The 19,798-nt window shown below is 49.5% G+C and overlaps 1 protein-coding gene across 1 annotated transcript; it reads left to right on the top strand.

The window, feature by feature from the left end:
* Positions 1 to 5,603: 5,603 nt before the first annotated feature.
* NRN1 (neuritin 1) lies at positions 5,604 to 13,109 on the top strand (the record flags this gene model as incomplete). The annotated part of the gene is made up of 3 exons (XM_080340773.1): positions 5,604 to 5,658; positions 9,775 to 9,919; positions 12,878 to 13,109. 3 exons carry the CDS (start codon positions 5,604 to 5,606, stop codon positions 13,107 to 13,109), a joined length of 432 nt encoding a protein of 143 aa, XP_080196899.1.
* Between the last annotated feature and the right edge of the window lie 6,689 nt (positions 13,110 to 19,798).

The raw sequence follows: 19,798 nt of genomic DNA, 5'->3' as shown, positions 1-19,798 counted from the left end.
TTCCTGTCCCTTACGTGGTGTGGATTTCACCATAATGAAGCAATCACTGGAATAACCTCCCCGGGATGTGCTGGAGTCCCCATCACTGGGCTGTTCTATTTTGCATGTCCTATGTTCTATGTTCTACGTTCATGTTCTATGTTCTATCATAATAGTAAGACTGGATGCCAGAAAATATGCAGATATCAGGCTTTTCACAGTCATTTTCCAGGTGTATATACCTCCCTCCAGCCTATGATGAGCAGTTTACAGACTGGCCTTAAGATTATGTTTCCTGAAGGAAAATTTCAGCAGTAAAGACGTTAAAGATTGATACTGCTTCCTTCTGAGACTGCTTTACTGAAAGCATCCTACTCTCTGAAACATCCACAGGCACCTTAAGCAAATCACGTGTTGCAAACATAATTGTAGTGGGTGTGAACTCCATCTGGCAAGAGCAGTGCAGGCTCACATCACTCCCCTTCGCCTGCCTGGGCACAGCAGCAATGCCAGGGCCACAATCCCATATAAACGGGTCATGTTAATAAGATGCAGAATTTTGAGTGCACACACAGGCACCTTCCTAAAAATATATCTCTGAGGACTGCAGTTAAATGCAAACACTACCGTTTCTGTAATAGGTTGTGCTTTCCTTACTGGATTGACTGACAGGAGCTGATCATGGTCAAGTGACATCTTGGGGTTTTTTTAAGACTGCTTTTTAAAAGGGAAAAATACTGAAGAACAAAAGAGGCTGAGTTTTTCAAACGAACCTAGTGAAGTCTGGCATTCTGGTTTTTCCCTTGGAAAATCCCAGAAGCTGAGACTGAAGACTGCAGTATTCTAATCACCTTCTAAGTTTATAACAGATAACTATTTTCTGTGTCAGATAGTTTACAAATACCTTACCCAGCATTTTCTGTTTTTAAGGATGCAGTATCGAACAATCACATCCCTTTTACATCCACTCAGTCATTTTTTTTCTTTCCCAGTTTTATATTTTGAACCATAGCAACAGTTTATATTTTCAAAAATATATTTTCACAGACATTAAATGACAGTGATTTTTACAGTGACCAACAAACACTATTTAAGTACTAATTTTGAGGCAGATGTGGGACAAATTCTGGTCTCAGGTGTATAACTTCAATTTTTTTCTGCTTAGCTGAAGTCACACACATCCAGCTAGTAATGAAGCCAGATATCTAATGAACAAGACCACCCAAAAAAAAGCTTCAGAAGTCCAGCTGCTATCAGAAGGTATTTCTTTAATCCTACCTGACACATTTGCAGTGTGTTCTCATTATTTTTCTACTTAAAATCTTGGAGTAGCATAATGTGAACCCCTATTCATTTATCAGCTGGGTTTGATATTTGCACGTATTTTTCTGGATGGCCATCTTCCCCTAGGGAAAGGATCAGGTGAGGGCTGGGAGCCACAGCACAGGCAAGGACAGCCACCTTTGCAGGATCATAAAGCTATCAGTCTGTCCCCCCTTCTCAGGGGAGCTGTATGAGACAGGAGGGTACAGGGACACAAGTCCTGCTCCATCTCAGTTTTGCAAGGGCTGGATCTCAGACTGATCATGAGGGATAGTAAAAGCAGTCATCTCCTGGTAGAGGCGATGTTACTGCAGGATGAGCTAAGAGCGAATATGTTTCTAGCACACCCATAGGAGGGACTTTTAAATATCATCGTGATCACTGGACCCACCCCTCCAACCTAAACCAATGCTTAGAATAAATCAGTCTCTGATTGACAGCAGCAAAGATTCAGTTTTTATCCCTATTACTAGCCTGCAACCGTGAACTGAGGAGCCCACAGTGTGAGCTGTTTGAAGAGATATTTTGTGGTTTTGTTTTTCTTAAAAAAAAAAAAAAAAAGAAAAAAAGGATGAAGAGAAAAAGAAATGCAGAGATGCAGCCAGCTTTGCTCTCCCTGCTGCTTCTTTGGAGGTTCAGCCATGACAGTCAGCCGTAAGCTAAAACGAGAAATGCATCTGCTAAACGCGATGTGTCCCCTTGTGGTGTGTGGTTTAGATGGAGCTGATGTCGCTTTGAATCAGCTGCCCAGCACCCTGCTCTCCACTTGGCAGAGGCAGTGCAGGGCTGCCCACCCAAATGCTTACCCAGGCACCCCAGCACCCGGTGCAGCCCACGCTGTCCTCACCGCCGCCACTATCTCTGTCAAGGCTATATCTGGCCAGCAGCCGTGGGCTCTGTCCGTCTGCCTCTGCCACGGTAGCAGCGAGTGCAGGCGGCTGCGGGATGACTCTGCCGCCAACCCTAACAAGCGGAGCGTGAGGCTGCTGCCAGGACAGAGCCCTTTTTCTTAAAAACAAGGGCAAAATCGTGCTGATGAGCAAATTGTCCTAACAAGGACTGAACAAGACACTGTCAGAAGCACCTCTTCTAAAATATACATGGTTGTCTCTTAGACATGGGCTGATATTCAAGCACCTTCTAATATTATGTTGGGTAAAAAAAAAAAAAAAAAAAAAAGAAGATAGTTTGACAATCAACTGTCCCCACTTCATCCTGCTCCTCGTCTCCCAGCAGAGCTGAGTGTTGCTATTTGAGATGGGCTGAAACCGCTGGCTTTTGTTCAGAATCTATAGCAAGACAGGCCCCTTCCTGGGGCAGGGAAGGTGGTACAGATGGAGCCAGGCTTGAATTTCAGACAGAGCTGGACTGCCCCAACTGTCAAGAACATTTAGAGGAATTTGTCCAGGCCCTTTTTGCTTCTGTAATTGATGCCTTTGGCTGTTAGATATTTTTTGTTGCTAGTGGCTGGCCAGAAATCCTCCAGAAATGCCTGTTCTTTTGAGATTTGTGGCCAGATTGCTAGAGGCTCCAGTCACTTCAGTAGTGATGGATGTACCAAAAGCCATATATTAAACTCTTCCTGATTGTGCGTTGGCAACTGCCCTTAAGTTCATTCCAGAGCAGATTTACATAGTGTAATGTCAAAATCATGTTCAACACAAGCCTCTTGGAGTCAGCCCAACCCTTAACCTGAAGCTATAGCTTGTCTGCCTTCAGGAAAAAAAAAAAAAAAAGGAGCAGATAAAACCATAGCAGATTTTAATGTATAAGTAACCCAATACAGTTATCAATAGAGCAGAGAAGTGAAATGAGAAATTCATCTTGCTGCAGGCTCTACAACCTGATGTTCCTGCAAGGGTGCCTTGTCCAGCAAACACAGCCATAAGTGACCAATGGCCAAGAGGTGGTAGGTTCAATGTTTATATCCATGTACCTCAATCCACGCTCCTTTCATCCTCTTTCCTTTTCACAATGATAATGCACTGACTGTGAAACACAAAAGATCTTTTGGGCTATCTAACCTCCCTCTCCTGGGAAAAGGACAGGGCTCCACATTTTGATATCCACTTCAGTCTCTCTGTTGCATTACAAAAGCACCCATTACCACAGCAGCAAAGAGCTGGGTAAAAGTATTTCACCTTAGCTCCAGCTTAAACTCAGACCTTTCATTCCTTTGAAAAAGAGCATGCTGTAGAGTCCAAAGCTTCGCCTCAGCCCCCTTGCTGACACCAGTCTCTTCAGGAGTGTGTAAAAGACAACTTCAGTCTGGGCTGTAGCTTCATGGCTGGGTGAATGGAAGAGCAGGCTGCCAGGGGACACAGCGCTCACTGCCCATGCTTTGCACTTGCACGCACTACCATGTGTCCACATGCTGAGCTAGCTCTGGGGAGCTGGCTGAAAATGAATACTTTTTTTCTTTTTAATTCCCCAGGTTAGTTTTCAGCTAGCTCTGTCCTCTAATCTGGCTCATGATTCATAGTGGAAATCTATAAATAGGAAGAGAAGGTGGACCAAAAAGAGATAGTGGGAAGGTGCAGAGGAGACAAGCCTGCATTTTTCATCTTCAGGCCCCAGCTGACTACTAGCGTTGTTATCCAACATTATTCCTGCTTTCCGGTTGAAAAAGCAGAGATTGGGATTTCATGATGGCTTTAGGAGGACAGACATGCAGGCTGCCCCTGCACACATTAAGTAGAGCTAAAGAGACAATGGCATTTACTAACACTGTTTTGTGAATAGTAGTAAGGAAGCTTTTCATCTTCGCCTCCAGTTTCCTTACTTCCAGTTGCACTGATTCATTTAACCCTGTGCAATCCTTGTTCTTGTCTGGTGGCCTTTTTGGCATTTGCAACTCACAGGCATCAGATGGACACAGCTGACAGGTGTCGTCTCTCTGTCATCGAAGACATGAAGACTGTCACAGGTGGTTTGTAAAAGAGAGGGACCAACTAGGAGCCCAGTTGGTCCAGGGCAACACAGCCCTGCCAACATGATGGGATTGCAAAGAGTGTGGGACCTGAGACCAGAAGGAGCAAAGATCAACAGTAGTTCTTCCTCCAACCAGTCCCCCTTTGGCTCCTGGAGATGGTACAGATGGCTGGTAAAAGTCAAGGTTGAGTTGGGGAGGAATAACTTTGCAGTGGAAGAGCCCAGGGGGAAGGGTGTTGGATGGGGTTTTTGGCTGGTTACTTTGCACCAGAAGAAGCCCATGCTGCCACCTTTAGATTCCTCTCACAGTGCTCTCCATGCAGGGATGGCCTCGAGGAGAGTCCTGGAAGAGTGTCAGGCTGCAGGACCACCTCAGACCCAGCCCTGACCCAAGCAGGGCTCCGTGTAGCCTCAATGGGTGCCATCTCCACCACCTGGCTCTGTCACACCTGTGGCCCACGCCCAGAGGACGGGTGCGGTGGCCCTCAGACTCAGGCCGGCCCCACGGCAGCTCCCCAAGCCCACCCGTGACCCCTTTTCCCACACTCCCCTATGCAGTCCCACAGCGGGGTTGAGCACAGGCTGCAGGGCTGGGAGAGACCAGCTTCCCCCCCTGCTCCCCCCGACCTCAGCTTGGGGGTGACGTCATGGTGGGGGAGGGGCAGGCAGGGGGGAGGGGACCCCCGCATCTCCCTTTCCTCCTCCCTGCTCCGCAGCGCGGGGGCCGGGCTGGACAGCCCCGACGGGGCGGCCCGGGGACGGGGGGAGTTCTATCGTGCTATCCCCACCCCCGGGGGGGCGGCTCTTCCGTCTGCGTGTGTGTGTGTATGTATGTGTATGTGTGTGTGTGTGTGCGTCGCCGCCCCCGCCCCCACATCCCTCCCGCCCTGGGAGGACGGTCCCGGCTGCCCCCCCCGCGCCGCCACACCGGGCAGGAGGAGCACGGGGTAGGGGGAGTTTCTCGGTGATTAATGGGGCGGGGGGACCCGGGGAGAGCGGGTAAATCCACCCTGTGATGCCTATAAACGGCGTTTCTCTTCCAAGGTGCACATTAACAAAAAAAAAAAAAAGAAAAAGGGGGGAAAAAAATCGCGGTCCGTGTCATCCCCCCGCGTCAGGGCCGGTGGTGGGCGTGAGGCTGTACTTCCTCCGCCCCCTCCTAATGGAGCGAACCATTCCCAGCTAGTCCTCCTCGCCCTCTCCCTCTGCCTCCCTCTTTCTCTCCTTCTCCTCTTGTCTCCCCCCGCTTGTCTGCAAAGTCCTCCGCTGCTCGGAACTTGTTGGCAATGCCTATTTTTCAGCTTTCCCCCACGTTCTCCAAAGTAACTATTTAAAGATCTGCAGCCGCAAATGGTTTTACTAAATGTAGGATGGGACTTAAGTTGAACGGCAGATACATTTCTCTGATCCTTGCTGTACAGATAGGTAAGTGGACTGCCAAATTCTCTATCAAGTTGATGTGCACCAAAGCCCGGCTGATGCATGCAGAAGCGGGATGTTGGAATAACCGGCCGCGGTTTGGGTCGGCGGGGGGGAACCCCGCTCCCTCTGCCTCCCTCCCGGTGGCACCTTCGCGGTTCTTCACGCCGACAAGGCAGGGAGGTCCGCAGGAAAGGGAGCCGATTTCTTACTCCTCTTAAATCACTTTTGTTGTTCGTTTTCCTAAATCAGTGCATGCTCATTCATAGTTCGTTTTCCCCCTCTCTTATTCGTCCTCCTTTCCCTCCCTGTTCTCTCTGTCCCCACGAACGACCGCATTTATATTTGCTTTTCGAATATCCCGTGCATTCCTTTCCACCGGTAATTTGGGGACTCCAGTGCTAAGAAATCCACCCCCTTCCCGAGGGACAGAGAAATAAGAACCGGCACAAAATGGCTTGCGAGAGATCTAGCTGGAAAGTTGTGGGGTTTTTTTAACAGAAAATCAGGGGGACAAGCGAAGGGCTCTTTTTAGGATCTTGGAGGCTTTCCCATTTGCAGAGCAACCTAAAATCAAAGCACAAGACTAACTTAAAAAAAAAAAAAAAAATCTACGCGAATGTGGGTATTAGACAAATACAAATATTTTAAAATCGTGAAGTCCCACTGCCCGATCGTTATTTTTGTGCTCGGAGAATCGCTGTCGAAAAACGAGCGGGTCCAAAAAAAATTCTATATATGTTAAGTTACTTAAAATAGAACAGGTTTCCCTCCACTCCAGTATGTGGTTTTGTGTGCTCGTTGCTAGTTTTGTTTAATACCTTGGGGTTTTTTCTGGTCCTTTTTGTTGGTTTGCTCTCAGGTTCATTTTATTCAACATTTTTTGCTGAAAAAATGTTCGGTTATAGACATTAAACAATCTCCAAGTTAATGACCACTTGGGTCTGTACGAGCAAATTTTGAAGATTATGTATTGAATACGTATATTCTTGACCATAATCCAAAACTAGACTTCAAGGAAAGGGTGATTAAAGCGCGTATTTTATTGTCCAGATTGTCAGGCATGAAGAGACCTTTGAAAATATTTGCCTGCAAAGAAATTCTACTACAATAATAATAATAAAAAAAAAAATTGCTCGGCATTGCTGTTTAGAGATCCTTTTTCTCGGTCACCCTCCTCTCCAGACGATCTCTGCAGCATTTTGTGGGTACCAAAAGAAAGACGAGGGAAATAAAAGGGAAAGAAAAAAATAATAATAAAAGAGGGGGGACAAGAAAAGGAAGAAAGAAAGAAAAGAAGGGGGAAGAATGTCTTGAACATTTTCTCATCTAGAAAAGAAAAAAAATAAGAAATACTGCGATGAAATGTTGACCTCTGGAGAATATGGATATACGATGCAAATCCCTCCTTTGATATTACTATTCCATTTTAAATGAGGCTGAACTCTTCAGAAGGCCATTTTCTGTATTGTCAGAGAAAGAAGGGGGAAGGCATTATTTGAATGTTATCCTTAATTTCAGTCTTTGCATTTTTTGTTTGTTTGTTCGATTGGAGGAGGATTATTTTCCCTCATTTGCGTTTATTTGATTCAACCGAAGGAGGATTTTATTCACGGTGAAATTTCAAAAGGTAGTTAGAGTCCCTGGGAACTGCCGTCCCCGGGCTGGCGTGAGCATGAGCAGTCATTTGGAAAGTTACCTCCAAATATTGCTGCACACCGCGGGGATGTCGGTGCGGTCTCTTTGCTGCTTTGGGAGAGGACGGTTTTGAAGCTCGTGGAGGGCTTTTCTCCCCTCTGCTCCTCCTTCGGTATTTCGGGTAACCCTACTCCCCCTTCTCCCCCTTCGCTTCTCCGAAATCAGTTTCTGGTTGTCGATGCGGGGGCTGCAAAGGGCCGTTTGGCCTTTACCCCGTCCCCGTTAGCGGCTCGTGTGAAACGGCTATTCGGATCGATCCCAAAATGTCTATGCTTCCCGCAGCAGCACCAGGGCTTAAAATATAAATATACATATTTATATTTATTTTTTTGTTTATTTGGGCAGCCGGGATTGGGAGCTATCCGAAATCCCTGTCATTTGAGGAGGTGACGGGGGGCAGGCGAGGGGACTGAGTCTCCGTGGAAGACGCCCAGGGACAGGAGAGGCGGACCAGGCGCAGCTAAAGGGCAGGCGGACGGAGAGGACGGGGAGCAGGTTTCGGGAGGGGGCACGGTCCGTTACGAGTGGCTCCTGCGGTCCTGCTGCATTGCAAATTGCTGCGCACCCTTGTCTCTGAAGGACGGGGAGCGGCGGGAAGGTCGGGACCACGGCAAAGCACAAGCGACCCAGTTCAAGAGAAATCCCGCTGTCGGTTAATCAGGCAGGACGTTCGTCTATCCGCTTTTTTGTTTTTATTTTTATTTTTATTTTTGGGATTTGGGGAAGCTTTGGACCGCGGGTACCCTATGCAAAGGGAGCACATAGGGCCAGGCCGCCCCTCTGAGGGGAGGGATGTTCTGAACCCCGCTAGTCCCACACCTCACCCTCTACTACTCTCCCTCCCATGGCCCGTGTCAGGGCTCTGCTTTGGACCCCCGTTTTTTTACAGCAGTCCATTGCGGTTTTGGATAAATCAATGGCAATTTGCTCCCCCCTCTTCCCCTGTAGCTGTCGGAGTGGGATGACGCGAGTTTTATAGGACATGGTTTTACCCTCGGGATGGTCCTCAGTTCTTCTCCGTATGTTTGCCTGGCTTTTTTTTTTTTTTTTCCCACCGTAACCAATGTCTGTAGCCTGCTGGGGTTTTGATGTAAAGGCTGCTGCTGGTGTGTGTGTGTAGAGGGGAGTGGCCACCAAGTCATGTTAGCGATAAATCAAATGGCAAGAGGAGGATTTGGGTTGAAACAGTTTCTTTTGGAGTCAGCCATTTATCTTCTAACCGATGCCTGGCAAGGAAACACACACACACACACAGCCGCAGCCATGTCCTGGGGAGACGAATTGGGAGGCGATCCCCGTTTCAGCAAACCCCGTGGCGGTGTGGGCGGACGGGGGCTCTTCCGAAAGGGAGGAGGAGGGGAACCCCTCCCGCCCCCGCTGGCCGCAGCGATATCTCAGCTACGCTGCCCGGGATCAAGCCCGGGCCCAGGGACACCACGGTGTCCTCAGTCCCCACCACTGGCAGGAGAGCACTTAGGGATGAGCATCCCCCCGCCAGGTGCCCTGGTATCCCCTCCCGCCCCCGCGGCGGGGGCTGCTGCGGGTGTGTGCGCGGTGCTGCGCGGCAGCAGGCCGTGGCCTGAGTTCCGCGGGCCGCGCCGTGCACCTGCAATGTCCCTGCGTTCCGTCCCCAAGCGCAGCCTGGCCCGGCAGCCACGGGCACCCGGGAGAAGCCATCTCACCAACGCCGTATTTCGTTTTCTTTCGCCCTTCGCAGGCGGTTGTTCTTGCGTTTGTTACCGTTATATTCAACCGGGTGCCGTTTCCTAGCGCAATCTCGAAAGATGCCCGAGGCTGCAGGTTTGGGGGAACGGAATTCATCCCTGCCCCTTCCCGCCCCGCTGCCCAGAGCCCAAGCACCCGCGGGGCCGGCGCCCTCCCAGCTGCGCGAGTGGCTTTGGGGTCGTTTTTATCATGTCTATATCTCGGCTCTCTCTAGTGCTTTTTGTTATTATTTTCCCGCATGATATTTGCCGAGCAATCTGGGCAGTAAGGAGCCGTGTGTATGCGTGTGTGTGCTCCACCGTTTGTACGGAGAAACGCGCTTGCTGCTTTGAGGCGGAATTTTCTAACAAAGGAGTAAGTCCGGGGAGAAACAGGCAGCGCATCTTCACCTGGCCTCCCCTCCTCCTCGCTCCTCAAAGGAAAAAAATAAAAAAAGACTGAAATCAACGTCGTTAATTCACTGGCACTAAAAACGCCGGTGCCAAAAAAGCAAAGGGCGAAAAGCCCCTGACTCATGTCCCCGAGTGCCCGATGGTGACCGTGGCTCGGTCCCATAGCACTCCTCCTGCCCCCAAATCACCGCTCCTAAGCGGGGTGCGCCTTTAGCAATGGGGGATGGGAGGGGAGGGAGGGAAGGGGCGGCGGGCCGGGGCGAGGGGAGCCGGCAGAGCTGACCTGTGCCCCTGCCCCCCCCCCCAGCGTACCTGGTGCAGGCGGTGAGAGCAGCGGGGCGGTGCGATGCGGTCTTTAGGGGCTTCTCGGACTGTTTGCTGCGGTTGGGCGATAACATGGCCAAGTACCCGCAGGACCTGGACGACAAGAGAAATCTCCAAACGATCTGCACGTAGGTCTTTCCTCTCTCTTTTGGGGCTGCGGGGGTGATGGGACTGGGGGTGACCCGGGGTTGGGGAAGCGGGGAGAGGTTGCATAGTGGCGGTGGGAAGGGAAGAAACAGAAGTAACGCGAGTTTGGTGTTTTGGGGTTCATTCCTTTACTGCAGGGTCCCTCCAAGCACAGTGCCATGGGGACAGGCCGGACTTGGGGAACAGTGAAGTCTGGGGGGAGTTTTTGCAATATATTTCTTAGGTTTTTTTTCCTCCGTTAATATGGATATTGTTTTGTTTGGGGGTTTTTGGTTTGGTTTGGTTTTTTCCTCCCCTTCCTCCACCCTTAGCTCCTCGCTTGCATTCTTTCCCTTCTGCTTTGCCCTGAGATGTTAACATTAACTGCACGGGGGTCGTCATCCCTTTCCTTATTGCTGTCTTTGGGACCCACGTTCACTAGCAAGCTCCAGGGGTGCCCCCAGGCACTCAAGGCAGAGGCAGGTCTGAGGGAGACAGCTCACCCCAGCTGGGGCTGGGGAGGCAATTCCTCGGAAAATAAAATTTAGTTAAAAATGAAAATACCCCTCCCACAACATGAATTTCCCAGCAGCAGCTCTCCTTTACCTCCCTGTGCCGCTTGCCCCCTCCCGGCCCCTTGGGAAAGCCCATTTCCCCCCCAGTTTCGGCGGACTCCTGGCACAGAAAGGAGGAGGAAGGGGCAACAACAAAGAGGAAAAATACTAATAATAAAAAGGAAAAGAAAACAACAAAACAAAACAAAACAAAAAAAAAAAGAGAGAGAGAGAGGGGAAAAAAAGAGAGCGAAAAAGAGCTCTCCTTGCGAAATTGTCCCCTACTCCTCTCCTCCCCAATTCCTTTGCGAAGCTGGAGGAACCTGGACAGCTGAAGGAGCCTTAAATTTGGGGTAGTTTTTCCCGGAGCTCAGGGCAGCGCATCTTACCAGGGGAGATAAACCTGGGGTGGCTGCTGGGGCCGGGGAGCCGCCAGCTCTGTCCTCGCCCACCCCACTTCGGGGCCTCGCAGAAACGGGCATTTCGTTAAGTCTGGGAAAAAGAAAAAAAAAATCCGGCTGCAACAAGGTATTCTCCTGTCCCCTGGCTGCTGGTTTGCGGCACAAACTCTGTCCACCGAAAAAAAAAAAAAAGGGTAATATTTAGAAACGAGGTAAGATCCTTAGACATAAAATTGTTTGCAATAGGGTTTTTCTTACTTTGCTCCCCGAAAATCAGAAAACGAAGGACGTGAAATGAGAAAGAGGAAAATAAAAGAAAGAAGGGAAGGAAAGGAAAGGAAAGTGAAGGAAAAGGAGGAGAGGGGGAGAGGAGAGGAGAGGAGAGGAGAGGAGAGGAGAGGAGAGGAGAGGAGAGGAGAGGAGAGGAGAGGAGAGGAGAGGAGAGGAGAGGAGAGGAATAAAAAAGAAAGAAGAGACTGTGCAACCCTCCTCTGTTCTCTTTCTACCTAGACATTTCTGAGCCAAGCATGACTTTGCTACACCTACTATGGCTGACACCTTGCTCTAAATGCTGGGTTGCAGTTACCTTGTGTCCTGCATGAGAAATGAATACCCAGAGGCGGCAGCATCTTAGTATAATGTCCTTTGGCCCTGGAGTGCTGGACCAAAGGTGGTCCTGACCTATAAAAAGCATCCTTTGTTGTTTTCTTTTTCCCAGCAAAGCCATTTCTCGACCACCTCCCACCACCCGTTTGCCTTTGCCCTGTGCTGGGATGTGTATTGAAAGAAGACGAGGAAAGATTTAATTTTCCTTTGGGAGATGCAATTACAGCACAAATACTGCAGGAGAGGCACACTCTCAGACTCAGGCTTCTCAGTATCTCATTATTTATTACAAATGTAGCAAACATTGGGAGTCTACAACCAGCTTAGAGTGCTCATAAATTAGAGGCTGTAGGATTACTTAAAAAAAAAAAAAAAAAAAAAATCCAAGATCCAAATATTCAGGCGCCTGCCTTGAGGGGCGGGAGAAAACAGGAGAGAGAAAGGCAGACTCGGGGTGATTTTCGATAACCCAGATGCGGAGAGGAAAGGTCCGTCCTTCTCCCCTATGTGGGTCTTGAGACGAGTCCTGGCCCGGTGGCAAACCCCTTGAAGAAGGGAATTAAAAGAAAAAGGAAAAAACTGTGGGAACAGCTGGCAATTATTCTGGAGAAGGAGAAACCCTTCATACACTCCTGGCAATGTATGGGGACTCCCCCGCGCCGCGGGCCAGTGCGAGATGACCAGGAAGGGCCGGGAGGGGAAGATGCTCCTTCCTCCTCCCCATTTCTTCTCTTCTTCCTCCTCCTTATCCTCCTCCTCTGTTCCTTCCCCCTAAGTGAGGGCCCACTCCCGTCCCGGGGAATCTCCCCAGAGGGATTTTTAACGCCGCACCAGGACCCTCTAGGATGCTGCCTGCGCCCCATTTGCCATCTGCCACCGGTGACAAAAAACCCTCGGGGCGAGCCCATGGGCTCCAAGGCTAGCGTTTGTCAGCCGAGGGGCCTATGTCCTCTCCTTCCCGTCGGACAAAGACCCACCAAAACTATTTTTGCCCCATCCCGCCCAGCTCAGGCTGGTGCCGGAGGCGAGGTTGGGGACGGGGGACCGTCGAAACCACAGCTTGCGGCAGCCCCCCGGGGAGCTCACAGGGGACCCACTGCCCAGCACAAAGCGTGCTCACGGGCCGGGCTGTGGGGCAGCCCGGGGAAGTCGAGGGGTAGAGGATCCCTACCAGAAACAGCTGTCTCTGGTGAGATGGGAGGTGGGGGACAGGCGCCGGGTTTTAAGGCGGGGGAGGCGGCGGCTCCTCCCCGCCGGGGGCCAGCCCCCTTTAAGGCATGTCCCCGCACAGCTCCGCCGTCTAGGGGTCGGGGGGTCCGAGGGGGGCGGTTCCTCTCCGGCCCCCCGGGGAAAGTGGGTGCGTGCCTGTTTTGACGCCGGCTGCTCTCCCCTCCTGCAGGTACTGGGATGATTTCCACGCCTGCACCCTCACAGCGCTCACCGATTGCCAGGAAGGAGCGAGAGACCTCTGGGAGAAATTGAGACGGGAATCCAAAAACCTCGATTTCCAAGGCAGCTTATTTGAACTGTGCGGAGGCGGCAGCGGCGCGGCACCGTCCCTCCTCCCACCGGCTTTGCCCCTGCTCCTCGCGGCTCTGTGGGCTGCGCTAGTGACCTGGCTGCCTTTCTAGGGGGGCGAGCACACTCACACCCACACCCTCTCCATGTGCTGGATCTATAGAGGAAGTGTCCATCCGTTGCTTTGGGGACGTTGTGCTTTTCTGTGGTTGATGATGATGATGGTGGTGGTGGTGGCTGATGATGGTGAAACACCCATGTAGGACTGTGGAAGCGTTCTCCCTATTTCTATTTTTTTTTCTTTTTGTGTTTTATTTGCCAAATGTTACCAAACAGGCAGCGGCGCGCAGCCCAAATCGGACCTCAGCTTTACTATCGCTTCGAATCAAAAATAGAAAAGATAAAAATACAAACTCGAGCCCTCATTGTGCAAAAGCAATCTCAGGAACGGCTCTGGGCCACCTAGTGCTAAGATTGTAATAGGCCGGGATACCTCCCGGCGGGCCACGGGCTCCTCTAAAAATGTGGCAGTGTGCGAGGCGAGAACAAAAACGCAGACAAAAAAAAAGGCACAAACGACGTATCCAAGGTAGATGGCCACTTGTGAAGCATATGGTGAATAATTCACAATCTCTCATCTTTCCTCCACAGTCGCTTGTTTTTTGGTCATTCCACTGCAAAAAAAAAATTAATAAAATAAAATAAAAAAGAGCATTTTTCCTCTAGGGGAAAAGAGAGAGAGTGTGAGAGAGAGAGAGGGGGAAACGAACAGTTAACGAAGGAAAGAAGAAAGGGAAGAGCGAAAGAAAGAGATGTGTCTACCTGCCCGCAGGAGTGAAGGAACGCTGCTAACAGCTCTCTGAGAGTTTACCTTTACTTGCTGTTCGAAGGCATCTTTCCGAATTCACTGCCTTTAATTTTTTCCTCCTCTTTGTTTTAGATGTTACACATACCAGTAAAATACCTGAATATCCAATCGTAGAGATCACAAAAAGGGGGCTTAAATGTAAACCTAAAGAAAAAAAAATCACACAACAACAGCGAAATGATTTTGAAAAAAAAAGAGCCTTGATTTTAAGAGAAGAAAAATGTAATTTAAACAAAAGTTTATTATAAAGTCAATTCAGCAAAAAATAACAAAAAAAGATTTGCTACAAAGTATAGACAGAAGTATAAAATAAAAATTATTGTTTGAAATGAGGGTGTTGTCCTTTTTATACAATATACCTACAGTATCTTGAAAAGGACAGGGCTTTTAAAGGAAGGAAGGCTAAATCCCGAACCGATCCCCCGATGAGCATGGCAAATTCAGTTCAAACAAGGACAAGGCGGCTGAATCGGTTAGTCTCAGCCTCCCTTTTTCTTTATTTCTTTTCTTTTTTTTTTCCAATTTCTTTCTTTTATATATATATATATATCCATTTCCCAGCTGCCCGGAGCCGGTGAAGCAGCCCCGGCGGAGCGGCGGGGGCGGGCGGCGCGGCGGTCCCGCGGGTGAGGGCGCGGGGCGTCGCGGAGCCCCGGCGGAGGGAGGACAGCAACCACCATTAAGGAGGAGGCTGCGGAGCTGGAGCCGGGGCGCAGAGCAGCCCTTTCATAATTAATAAGGCAGCTCAGCTGAAGGAGCAAAGGGAAGGGGGGGACGGGGTATTGATTTCGCAGCTCTAACCTCGGCTATTTATAGGCGCCTGATGCCTTTATAAAGAAATACACATCAAAGAGTAAACACGTCCTTTTTTACATATAAGGCCAGAGCCCAGCTGGCGACCGGGGGTGGGTGGGTGAGTGGGTGATGGGGAGGTAGGGGCCGCGAACTGGTTTGGGGTGATTTATTCCTGTGGGGAGCCTTTGGCTGTGCAATAGCTCTCATTTGCCAATGTGCAGGGTGGCAGGGTCTCTCCTTTGCCTACCCCCTTCCTTCTCAAGGTCCGCAATGTAATGTGTAAGCAATAGCAAATGTAACAGTTCATAAATCAAACAGTGGGTCGCAAGCCAATCTGCATTTCCCAAACGGATTGAATCCCAGCAACGAATGCTCTCAGGAACTGGAGCCAGGCGCCTTTACCACTGGAAGCAATGTTGATTTTTTAATGATAAAATACATTATGTGTGTGTTACGGGGTGGGGGGGGGGGGGGGCGGTTTGCAGGGCTCAGCCTGTCTTCGGCAGACACGGGTCTGCTTGCATTTCCTTTGCCCTCCCTCTAGACTCAATTCCCATCACCACCAAGGAGAAAGGAAAATCCTGGAGAGCAGAGCTTTGTTTAAATGGTTTGGGTTATTTTCCCTCCCCACAGAGGATATAGACCTAAATTGATTTTTTTTTTCTGTGCACATCTCTGTATTCATGAGGTCAGGCACTGCTGTTATGACTTCCTGTAGCACGAAATGTCAGCTGCCGAGGAGAGCGAGCCCTTGCGGGGGTGCGAGGGGCACCGCAGCCTGCTGTCTCCGCCGGCTGGGCCCCGGAGACCTTCCACCGGCTGCAGGCAACTCCCTCCGTTCCGGGTGTCCGGGCGTCAGTCCCACCCACTGCCGGCATCCCCCGGCTCGGCGCCGGGAGGTAGCCGGGCGTGCTCCCGCCGCGTCCCCCATCTCCCCAGCAGCTGGACGGTGCCGATCCGTCGGAGGACGGCGGGAGAGCAGCCTCCCAGCTGTTCCTCAGCCTTCGGAAGAACGCTGCAACTCCGTAGTAAGGGGGCTATTTCCAGCTCATTAGCGGTCTCATGTTATATTGGCGTGAGGATGAAACACTGAAAGATAATCTCTCCGTAATTAGCGCATCCCCCAATTAGCCCTTCGTTGAGGTGAATGATAAAACGGTGGCAAACGGGGAAAAAACAGCCGAGCGGGTCGGAAGGGGGCCGACGGCAGTGAGAGGGAGCCCGGTGGTCATACAAGGCACCTTCTCTACCTTTCCCTCCTGCTGCCCCCCGGAAACGTCCCTGTTCGGTCTGGCTCCCATCCCCGGGGCGCCGACCGGCCAACGGGAGAGCCGTGGTGCAAGGAGGTGTTTGCTGCTCAAAAACCTCCATTGCACCCCCGAGATTTTCCGCACAAGCGGCAGCGACGGCAGCAAACCCCAGTCCCGCCGGCTCAGCTGCCCCAGGGCAACCGGGTGAGTCTCTCCCCGCAGGCAGCTCGGGATTTTTTTTTCGGGTAACACAACCTACCAACGAACACCCTCTGCCTTCCCTCTGTTCGTTTTTGTAAGAGCTCCTCAGTGCGCAAGGCATTGGTTGTTCCCCTTTGAGGTGTTATTTCTGAAGCCTGAGTGCAACGGTCGATTTTTTTTTTTTTTCTTTTTAACCGAGGGATGATTGTCCTGTCTTGCCTTGTTTTGCGGCCAAGGAAACATGCGCTCTCCCCCAAGTCCCAGACAGGGACTGAGCGTACTCGGTTTGCCTTCTGTCGCCTTCCACCTGGAGGGTTTTGTAAGGGCTGGCAGGAGAAGACTGCGGGGGGAGGCTGGGCTGTCTCTTGCCGGGCTGGTCCCACTGCCCCAGGCAGCGGCTGCTTTAGCAAAAGCGGGAGAGGTTCAAGGCTCTGAGCACCCCTTAACTCCTGGGCAAACGTGGGGTGGTGAGCCGAGGAGAGAAAAAAAATTCAATAGAAAAGCATTTAAACGCTGACACTAACCACAGTAAAATTATCACTTACATAAACGAAAAATACACACACACACGGGGAATTTAAAAAAAAAAAAAAAGCCCAAATAAAAATCAACAGGGAAAAAACCCCACAGCTGAAACAAAAGGCAAGCCAGTGCCTTTCTAGCTGGCTGGTTAATCGTGAAGGGTTGCAGCCACTGCGACTCTGTCTGCCCTAATTCCTGTCCTCAGCTCTGACTGAGCAATCTCAGCCCCGCAGTCCCGGAGGGCCACAGAAAGCTGGCTCCTTCCTTCCCCGTCAGTGCTGGATGAACCTGTGCTTGGCAGTCGGCTGCTCCCTGCTAGCCTCCGCCTTTCAGCAGGCTGGCTCAGCTCTGGATGGAGGGCTGCACCTTGCTCCCTGCTCGGGCTGCCTTCTGACAAGGCGAGACTGCAGCAGCACTGGGCTGAGGTGGTGGTGGTCAAATTTTTTGCTTTAAAGGAGAAAAAAAAAGAAAAAAGGTCCCTTTTGCATCTGCTCCTGTTGAAAGGCTGTAACAGGGAAATGGAGAGGGCCTGTGCTGGAAGCAAAAGCTTGAACCAGAACACACAAAACTGAGGAAAAGCCATCCAAGTAGTAGCAAGGGCAAACAGGTTGGTCCTTACAGAGGGAGCAGGGAGAAATGGTATAAAAGTAATGTGCAGTACCTATTTCTTGCAGGACTTCCCAGTGGCTACATCTATGCCTCAGAAGGAGCGAGATGCTGTTGGTCCCTGGCTGGTTTTCACAGTCTAGGGACAAATGTACTGGTAAGTCTCCCAGCCCTCTTCCTTACCAGGGATCTGTTTAAATCTGTGCAGTTGTTTTCCTGCCCAGTGAAATCCAGTAGGCTCTGTGAAGGCCTGGCAACCCAAGGAGCCAGAAGCCAGTTCAGCTTTCCTGTTCAACAGGGCTGATCCACTAATAATTAGTGCCATTATGTGCACTACAGCAGTTCCTGAGAGCCCCAATTAAAGGAAAGTGAGCTTGTTAAATCCAGAGAGCCAGACTCCCCCTCTCTTTCTCCTGCCTGATGCAAAGGTGGTGCTTCCAGGGTGGGCATCAGGAATAGCCTGGGATTTCTAGGTAGACGATTTCTCTGCCTTCCCCCTCCTTCCTCTTCTTCCTCCTCCAGCTTTTCCCTCTCCTCTGCCTTAGCTGCAGATCACGCTTATGGGCTGCTGCAGATGGAGTTTGGTGCAGGAGGTGGCTAGCGGGGCTCACGGAAGGAGATGGTAAATCAGGTTGTTTTTCAGAGTCATTTTACCCTTCATCAAAGGGCAAGTGAGTGGTTTTGTTTTGGTTTTTCATTTTTGTTTGTTCGTTTTGGGGGCAGGAGGGGAGTGATGGAGACTGCAGAGGAGTCTTTGTTACAAAACCACATATAATTTTAGCTGTCCAAAAGAGTTGCTTTAGGATACAGACAGCTGATGATCCGTGGTGCTGTTGGCAAATATGCTTTCAGCTGGCTGTCACCTCTCCTGAGAGGGAGTTTCAACCCAAGGCCTATTGCAGGGGTGGTACAGCAAGGAGCTTTTGCTTGCTTAGGGCTAAGGAACTTGTGTTGCCTGGTTCCACCAGTGAGAAGAAAAGCTGGAAGAGATGTGAGAGAGAGAGATGGCACTGTCATTGGTTAGTTATTTGCTGTTGTTTTATCCTCAAATCCCCATGGTGGGTCTATGTTAGATCTTAACTCAAAGCCTCATACTTCTGAGCTAAGGGTTTGCTAATGGATGGGCAGGCTGTGCTGGTACAGGCTTTGCCTTTCAGGAGATACTGCAGAAATAGGTTTAAATTATTCAAATTATCAGAAACTCAGCCTGAGGCCTCTGCCCTAGCTTTTTATTTTTTATTGTTTGTTTTATTTTGTTTATCTGTTTAGCTCCTAAGCTGAAATGAAGGAAAGATGGAAACAGCCTGCTGAAAGTCAAGGTGAGACTGACCATCAGTTCACCTGAGTGCCGGTTTTACCAGCAGAAATCCATGTCCACAGGTGCTGGAAGTCTCCTCAGCAAGAGAAGCAGCATTGCTGCTGGGCACAAAAATCTAATCCTGAACTTCTTTACCCAGACCTTTTCTGGAAAAAAGTATCCCCTGAAGTATCCCCCTATACATTCTGCCTAGGTAAGGATTTTGAATGCTCAGTTTTGGCTCTGGCAGGGGTGATATCCACATACGAACTTGAGTTCCATGCCACCAAAATATGAAGTACTTGTGTATGCAACATACTTTGTTTCTCTGGGTTTCTTGCCTATGATATCAATTTATTAAGGACTGTGAAAGACTTACTAAATCTCTTAGACATCAAAGATCAAATCTGCAGGGCACATTTTTTGCTATGAAGCAGCAGACTCAAGAGTGGATGGACAGTGCATCCTTTAATACAACTTTATAGTAACAACTTTTGTAACACTTTGGATACAACTGGATATTCAAACTGTTTCTCCCTAAGGCAAGGAACAAGAAAACCAAACCCCAGCCAAACAAAATGAAAAAAAAAAAAATAGGAGGAAGAAAGGAAGAAAACATAAGAAAAAAAAAAATCATTGACATTGATATGAATAATTTAATCAGATTTACCCCTCCTTGAACCACATATTTTTGCTGCAGAAACTAACAGTAAGTTTACTTCAGGCCCGGCTAGCTAGATGGTCTAATTCTGCCAAATGCATCTCTTCAAGAGTTAAATCATGTGTCTAGTATAGTATCTCTCTTTGTCAGAATTTCTAATAGTAGTATCTTAAGAATGGCAAGTTCTGCAGTAACTTCATAGTTTGGTATTTATGCTCCTGTTAAAGCATTTTATTTTGTCTGGGTGTTCCTCTGAGGCACTTTCAATTTTCCTGTCCTGTGGCACAAGTTGTCTTTGCAAAGGAACAATTCCTCTAAAGCCACTGCCCCATTTCATTTCCTATATTCCAATAAATCCCTAAATTATGTTGTCAGATGAAAAGTACAGAACAGATTTTGTTAGCATGGAGCATTATTCACATTAGTTTTGCAATGCCTCATTTAAGGATCCAATCTGTCAGAAAATTGTCCTAAGCTTTGCTTTTTATTGAGGCTTAATAGGCACCCTTGTCCCTTTTACTAGACCTGTAATGCAAGACCTGATTTTGTTCTGTTGCCAAGACATTTCATTTGATCTCCCTCACCCTTACTTCTACTATCTG

Source organism: Nesoenas mayeri, assembly GCF_963082525.1.
Source record: "Nesoenas mayeri genome assembly, chromosome: 2".
Classification (NCBI taxonomy): Eukaryota; Metazoa; Chordata; class Aves; order Columbiformes; family Columbidae; genus Nesoenas; species Nesoenas mayeri.
Note: the sequence above shows the minus strand (reverse complement) of the source record. Positions and strands in the feature narration are given on the sequence as shown.